The following is an 8,117-nucleotide window of genomic DNA, read 5'->3' as shown; positions in this document are numbered from 1 at the left end:
GAGGCGGGACGCCCGCCCACGCGACGCCGCCGCCCCGCACCACGCCCGCGGGTTCGCGCACCCAGCCGCACCCACGGAGCGCGCGCAGGAAGGAGGCGGCGCGGGGCCCACTGCGCACGCGCGCGTCTCGGCCTCGGGGAGCAGGGTAGCAACACGGCCACGCGGAGCCGCACCTGCCAATCAGCGCGGCCCGGGGCGGGGCTTCTGGTCCAGGCTCCCCGGCAGGCGGCGGGCGACTTCCGGCAATAAACCTCCGCTCCGCCGTCAGGTGGGGACAGAGGGCGTCTGCGCTCCGGGCGGGGACTGAGGCGGCGCGCGCTCCAGGTGGGGACGGTGACCCCCTCCCCAGCCCTCCCCGCGCCAGGTAGGGTCGGGGGCCCCGGGCGCGCCGGGTGGGGACGGAGCGGTCCTCGGCCGCACGGCGCGGCCTCCCCTCTGCCGCCGCCCGACCTCGCCGCGCCCTGGCCTCGCGCGCCGCGGGAGCTTTCCTCGGGGGCTGCGCGTCCTCCGACGGTTCCCGGAGCCCCTCCCGCCAGCGTGTCCGAACCAGTCCCCCCCCCCGCGCGCCCCGAGCCCTTTTCTCCCGGGGGCATCTGCCGCCTCCGCCCTGCGGTCCCCGTCCGCGCCCCACCTGCTGCCCGACCCCGGTGCCCCGGTCCTCGGCTGCGGCTCCAGCTTCTCACTCGGTCCCCGTCCTTGGCTCCGGTGTCCTCCCCGTGCGTGGTCCTCGGTCCCCGATCCAGCATCCTCCCCGTGCCTGGCCATGGGTCCCCAGCCCTCGTCCGTGGCTCCCGTGTCCTCCCCGTGCCTGGCCCTCGGTCCCCGATCCAGCATCCTCCCCGTGCCTGGCCATGGGTCCCCAGCCCTCGTCCGTGGCTCCCGTGTCCTCCCCGTGCCTGGCCCTCGGTCCCCGATCCAGCATCCTCCCCGTGCCTGGCCATGGGTCCCCAGCCCTCGTCCGTGGCCCCCGTGTCCTCCCCTTCCTGGCCCTCGGTCCCCACTCCTCTAGGGCTCCAGCTCTTCCCCGTGCCTGGCCCTCGGTCCCCGATCCAGCATCCTCCCCGTGCCTGGCCATGGGTCCCCAGCCCTCGTCCGTGGCTCCCGTGTCCTCCCCGTGCCTGGCCCTCGGTCCCCGATCCAGCATCCTCCCCGTGCCTGGCCATGGGTCCCCAGCCCTCGTCCGTGGCCCCCATGTCCTCCCCTTCCTGGCCCTCGGTCCCCACTCCTCTAGGGCTCCAGCTCTTCCCCGTGCCTGGCCCTCGGTCCCCGATCCAGCATCCTCCCCGTGCCTGGCCATGGGTCCCCAGCCCTCGTCCGTGGCTCCCGTGTCCTCCCCGTGCCTGGCCCTCGGTCCCCGATCCAGCATCCTCCCCGTGCCTGGCCATGGGTCCCCAGCCCTCGTCCGTGGCTCCCGTGTCCTCCCCGTGCCTGGCCCTCGGTCCCCACTCCTCTAGGGCTCCAGCTCTTCCCCGTGCCTGGCCCTCGGTCCTCGTGCATGGCTCCAGCGTCCTCGAGGAGCCTGCCTGCCTGCACTGGCAGCTGATGCCTGGGCTCTGCATCCTTCTCTTCACCATAAGTTCGTTTTCACCCTTCTTTCCTGGATTCCACTGCTCTCTGTGGGCCTATTCAAACTCATTTTTGAAAACTCAGGCATCTAAAGAATCCTTGCTTTTATCTGTGAAGTCCTCTTTTCTTGCCTCTTCCAAATCTGTATCCTCCAGCCCTAACCAGAAGACACATTTTTCATTCTTTCATAAGAATTCATACTCCTCAGATTGCATTTCTCCCTCTTTATTTCCTCGTCTCTGTTTCTTTGAAGCATCTGTGACCACCTCTCAGGCCTTCTCACAGGAAATTTCTTATGGTCAGCCCTCAGTTCACTGCTTCTTGATGTTCTTTCTGGACCAAGTTCCTCCAGCTTAAAAACCATATTCACGTTTGACCCTAAGTTATTCGGAAATCTTGTAAGGATAAGAAAGCAGTAAAAGAGATCGAATGCTTATGAAATTGGGGACCATTCTTTCTTATCACAGAGCAATGAAAGTTTTCTCAGTTTATATTGAAACATAAGGAATAAGGGGAAAAGAAACTCATTTGCCACCTATTTTTGCTAAACACAAAACTATTAGTTATGTTGTAACTTTCTTTTTATCTGGGTGTACCATGCATGGCATTAACTTTAGCTCTACACTTACTGCTTTTATTGTCTGGAACATGAACCTAATCATGGCTCCAGAGTACTGGTTACTCAACCTTTCCTGTCATCTAACTTAAACAGCAAAGTACACATAGCCTTTTAAAATGTATTAGACTATGTTTCCTGGCATGTTTTCCTTAGTGTTTTTATATTTAGATCAGTCATTAATTTAGACCATATCTGGTGACTTATGTAATGTAAGGTAACACTTTTTTGAAAAAAAAAACCCACAATTTTATGACCTTTTCTTTTCACAGGGTGCTCACAAATTGCTGTTATAAAAATATAGTGATAGAGCATGGGCCCTGGACACTTCAGAAATGTGATTCCCAGCTCTGCCAGATGCTGTGCCTCAGTTTCTTCTATAAAATGGAGAATTAAGGCTGTAAAAGGGGGATGGTGACATTTTCTGTCTCAGGGCAGTTGTGGGGGCTGAGATGGTGCAGGTAAATTGTTCAGAGGAAGCCTAACTCATACTAAGGTCTCATAAGTGTGTGCTAAGATTATCATTAGCTAAGGAGGGTTGCTTGTTGGAGGAAGACATTTCTTGGTTGGTTCTGCGTCTCTTCTCTTGGGAGTTCCCACGGGCCAGTCAACTTGGAGAAGTCCTGTGCTTCCACCTCATGCCACCTACAACACAGATTAAGGGAAGATCTGTAAGACTTAGCCCCGGATGCTCTCTGACATCAGTTAGAGTGAAACGTGCATGAAATTGCAATTCGTACCAGCTATTTGCAACTGAGTAGCTGCCCTTTGAGGAGTTGCTCTTCTGTGCTTGATTTTGAAGAGTAAGTTTTGCTTTTATTTTTGTATTTGAAATTTTTCAAAACAAATGTGATTTTAATTAAAACATAAAGTTACAGCAATTCAGTCTTTTAGCAGGACAGATAAATAAATTTCCATAAAAAGTGATGGGTTGTTCATCATTCCAGAAGTGCAGTCATATTTCTGATCTGCAAATTTAGATGCCTCAGGTTGGGAGTATTTTTGAAAATTTGATACCAGGCCTTTCGAATTGCACGTTGTCTTTTTTTCTTGCTTTTCCCTTGATGGATTTTGTTATTGTTTGTGGTAACTCTTCTTCCAGAGTCTGCCTTAGTTCATGAACTGTATAGGATTATACTTTAAAATAAAGCTTCATTGTGATGCAAAGAACATATGTCACATCTATGGAATCCACACGTCTACGCAAAACAAATCTTTTCATCTGTGTTGAAGATAAAAACCTTGGAAATTCCTGTTTTTTATTTCCATGGTCCATGGGGCTGGGCTTCATTCCTTCCAATCCATATAAATACAAACGGCACCTGAACTATCAGGCTAACCATATTCATTTCTCACAGAGGTAGTTGCAAAAGAATTGATTATATTACTTGAAACACCAAGCGCTCACTCTTTACAGTGAAAACTTCGCTTAAATGTTCTAGGAGTTGCTTTTGGGGCCTGAATAGAAGTGTCTTAAGTGGTGAGTGGGCATTGTGGGCATAGTGCCTACATAGACAAGGGCAATGTTTGTGCGTCATCATGTTTTAAGACAGTCTGTTAGCTGACGTGTTGGCAGGAAGTTTCTGTTGCCTGAGTTGTGCTGTCTGCCTCCATTCTCCCACTTCATCTACCGCACAGGACCTGGCAGGTTATTCTCAGAATAGCACTGCTCCTATCACTACATTGCCCCAAAACTCTTAATTATTTGGAGAATAAAGTCCAAACAGCTTTGACATACAAGTTTTCCATGATCTGGCTTCCAGTCACCTTTCCAGACTGCCTACCAACCTTCCCAAAGATTTCTCTATTTCAGCCAGCCTATTCTGTTTGTTATTCTCAAAGGTGTCACGTGTTTGTTTGCCCACCATTTCTGTGATTGGTATTTTTTTCCCCTGGTCTCTCCATTTACTTAAGATCTAACTGTGCTTTAAGGCCAAGATGATGCCCTGGTTTTTCTTCAGAGGTCCCAAATGGTCTGCTTTTTACTCTGAATTTCTTCTAGTTATTCTTTACTGCTCATTCAGTACATACATATACATTTTTTAAATCTTTTGAATATATTTATGTATATTATTCGTGAGCTTTCTTATTTGCTGTTACCTATTTTTTTCAAAAAATTTTAAAATTGTAATTAACATATAATATAATTTTGCTTTCAGAAGTAGGATTCAGTGGTTCATCACTTACATATAACACCCATTGCTCATCACAAGTGCCCTCCTTGATGCCCATCCCCCATCTAGCTCACACCCCCCACCACGACCCAGCAGTTGCACTACTAGGTATTTACCCAAAGGAAACAAAAATACAGATTTGAAGGGGCACCTGCACCCTGATGTTTCTAGCAGCATTACCCATGAGAACCAAACTATAGAAACAGCCCGAATGGCCATCAACTGATGAATGGGTAAAGAAGATATGGCTGTTGTCTTTTTAGTTCTTGGACTAGATAGTACACCTTCAGGGAAGGGACACATAGCATAATAACACGTTTGGTCTGTGTTTAACTGTCGTGGGAGTAGTCTATATTTGGTCTGTGCAGCAGTGTTCTGCATGGTTGCCACTTTTTTTAATATAGGTTTTTCTGAATCCACCGTATATGATACCAGGAGATAATGTTGGCAACTGTCGGAGATGGTCCTCACAGACGTTCTTCTCTCGTATGTGTTTTATGAGACTAAATTACCTTTTAAGCAGCATCTTTATCATGGTTTGCACTTGCCTTCTTTGGTAGGCGCACATACTACTGGAGACAGCTTTAGATAACGATGAACTGACTGGACGTGGTAGTAGCTCCTGCATTTTAGGGTGATTGGTAGTTTGAAACAAGTGTGTAAGATGCTACTTACAGGGGCACCTGGGTGACGCAGTCGGTGAAGCGTCTGCCTTCAGCTCAGGTCACGATCCCAGGGTCCTGGGATCAAGCCCCGCGTCGGGCTCCCTCCTCTGCGGGAGTCTGCTCCCTCTCCCTCTGTCGCTGTGCTTTCTCACTTTCTTTCTCTCTGTCTCAAACATCTTAAAAGATGATACTTACAAAAATAGTGCTGAGATTTAAATAATGATTTTAAGTATCTTCTAAAATAAGAATTTGAGTGAATATGTGACTGTTAAAGATGTTCTTCCTGGAAAATCAAGTTTCATTAAGGAAGGGAGCACTTAGAGTTGACCCAGGAATACTGTTGAAGACTTAGAATTTCCTTCTAATTTTTTTGTCTCAGAGTCTAAGCCAGTATAAATGTTTACTTAATAGCCTGTTTTTTTGTTAGTTATAATAAATATAGTTGGGAGATTATATTTGAAAACTTCTTTCTCCCAGGTACTCTGTTAGGAATACTCCACATTAGCGAAATGCTCCAAGTCTACTTTGGATGTGAGATTAATATAACACATTTTTGAAACTATTTTTGGTTGAGTTATCTGCTACTTTTTTGAGGCTAAATCCAACGTGTACTTGTCAATTCTTACTGTGCTAGCTTGTTGATAAGTATTTCCCTCTCTGTCAATCATTCCTTTCTTAAAATACGTTCTTCTCTTGACTTCCTACTCCCTTCCTCCTACCTCTTTGGCTCTTCCTTCTCAGTTCCCTTTCTGGGCTCCTATTGATCGCTTGTGCCTCAGATGTCCTCCTCCCTCAGCGTTTTTCCCTAGGCTCTATGTGTTCTCTCTGGCATCATTGCTGTGGGTTTGGCTTCTACCTGAATGTTCATGAGTTTCCTGTTCTCCAGCCTTCCCCTTTCTCCCGAGCGATGGATCTGTATATGCATTCCTTCGTGCGGTGTTTATTGAGCTCCTTTGTGCATTCCCATTGCCCACAGATACTCCTATTTAATTGTCTGGGGTGAAGCTAAGCACTGTATTTTCTAAGAGCTTCCAAGACTAATGTTAATGCACAGCAAGGGTTGAGAACCGAGAGACAATGGAAGAGCTAGTATTTGAGGTCTTGCTCTCACCAAATTGCAAGCTTCATGAAAGTAATAATGTCTGTGTCATCATATTTAAGGTCATAATTTTTACACCTGGATTCTTACACATGGATTCCAGGATAGTGCCTATCACCATGGGTTCAGCAAATCTAACAGGCTTGTCCAAAACTGAATCAACATCTCTAGGTGCCAGAAGCTAAACCTGGCTATCTTTGGTTTCCCCTCACACATCCAGCCTTTCTGGCACGTTGTGCCTGCCCCGTGGGCCTTTCCCTGGGATAGCTGAGCACATGGCAGCTGGCTCCCTTGGAGTCCGTGAGAGAGCCAGACAGACAGCATGCAAGACGGAAGTCCTTGATTGCTCTTGAACTCTGCCTCCTGAATGCTTCTAGAATCTCTCTCCTCCAGTGCAGCCACACTTCGACCTTCTGGTGGCCAGTGTTCAGTAGCCACCGGTCCTAACTCCTCCTCCCTCCGGTGCCACCCCTGCCCTGGGCAGCTCTGGCTTCCATCCTCACAGCGTGAGCCCGAGGCTTTTGTAAAGCTTGAATCTCATCAAATCCTTTACTTGCTGAAGTTCCTCTCTGGCCCTCTTGCTGCCCTCAGAGAAAAGTCCAGTCCTTTGACTTGATCACTTCCCATTCTCACTTCTCACCACCCCCTACGCCCAGTCTCACACCGTAAGCTTCAACCAAACTGAAGAACGTACAGTGCTCACCAGGAATATGTTTCGTGTTCCATTGCTTCTGATTTCTGGTGCAGAGTGTTTTCTGTTTGGTGTACTACTCCCTGTTCTTCCTCAGTGCCTGACTCCTGCTGGCTCTACAGGTACAAGCTGAGATGGTACCTCTGGTAAGCCTGTCCTGACATGACGCCGTATCAGGTTAGTCAGTCCACCGGCGCATATCCTGTCTTGCCGTGTTCGTATGGCCGAGGTGTTGTGTTACCATCAGTCTATCCTGAGCATTTAGTGTATATGGAGGCATTTAAATATTAAGAACTTTAGTCTTTAAAATTAAGGAATAAGTGAAAGGAAACCTGTTAATTGTACATACATTTTTTTAAAGTAAATTACTTCTGGGGCGCCTGGGTGGCTCAGCTGGTTAAGCGTCTGCCTTTGGCTCAGGTCATGATCCCAGGGTCCTGGGATCGAGCCCCACATTGGGCTCCTTGCTCAGCGGGAAGCCTGCTTCTCCCTCTCCCTCTGCGTGCCGCTCCCCTGCTCCTGCTCTCTCTCTCTCTGTGTCAAATAAATAAAGTCTTAAAAAAAAAAATTACTGTGGTACCTGGTTGGCTCCGTCAGTTGGACAGCTGCCTTAGGCTCAGGTCGTGATCCCAGGGTCCTGGGATCAAGCCCCGCATCGGGCTCCTTGCTCGGCGGGAAGCCTGCTTCTCCCTCTCCCACTCCCCTGCTTGTGTTACCTCTCTCGCTGTCTCTCTCTCTCTGTAAATTAACTAAAAAAATAAAATCTTTAAAAAAAATTAAATTACTTCTTTTACAGGAGAACTATGCCATTTTTGGGTCAGGACTGGAGATCTCCTGGATGGAGCTGGATTAAGACAGAAGATGGCTGGAAGAGATGTGAATCCTGGAGTCGGGACCTGGAAAGAGAGACTAACCCTCGTACTATCAGTCACAGCATGTAAGTTACAGCCGCACAGAGCCCCGTCCTTTGCCTGCTGCACATGTATGGTGAAGTCCCTACAGAGCGCCATAACTTGTCATTGGCTGCGTTTGCCCATATGCAAGGCTGATGAGAAGTCACACATTATTTAGCTGAAGACTGAGCCTAGTAGATGGTCTGGAACCTTCCCATAGGTGCTACTTTCCTCTATTGAAGACATTTTATCCTGCCAGTAATCTGAGAAAAAGGGACTGCGTTAACCCCATAACCTCAGGATATCAAGAATCAGTTTTGGCAGCATCTGTCTGAGACCTTGCACAAGACAAATGCGCTTTTCTCCCTCGGAAGCCTGAGCTGGTGTAGTGACTTTGCTCCGGGATGGAAGGA

General features: G+C 48.9%; 1 protein-coding gene across 8 annotated transcripts in view; it reads left to right on the top strand.

The window, feature by feature from the left end:
• The first annotated feature begins 218 nt into the window (after window positions 1-218).
• Window positions 219-8,117, top strand: part of FBXO25 (F-box protein 25) — a 58,479-nt gene continuing 50,580 nt past the window's right edge. For 6 of the 8 annotated variants that reach the window (XR_003520745.1, XR_003520742.1, XM_027598685.2 and 3 more), the window contains exons 1-2: window positions 225-364; window positions 7,608-7,748. Coding sequence is in view for 4 of the 8 variants with exons in the window: in XM_027598685.2 (XP_027454486.1) it covers window positions 7,615-7,748 (134 nt within the window). In the remaining 4 variants the exon portion in view is untranslated. Of the gene's footprint in view, window positions 365-6,905; window positions 6,989-7,607; window positions 7,749-8,117 lie in introns of those variants that run through there. The other 2 variants (XR_003520743.1, XR_003520744.1) reach the window with 2 other exon arrangements.

Source organism: Zalophus californianus, chromosome 2 (genome assembly GCF_009762305.2).
Source record: "Zalophus californianus isolate mZalCal1 chromosome 2, mZalCal1.pri.v2, whole genome shotgun sequence".
Classification (NCBI taxonomy): Eukaryota; Metazoa; Chordata; class Mammalia; order Carnivora; family Otariidae; genus Zalophus; species Zalophus californianus.
Note: the sequence above shows the minus strand (reverse complement) of the source record. Positions and strands in the feature narration are given on the sequence as shown.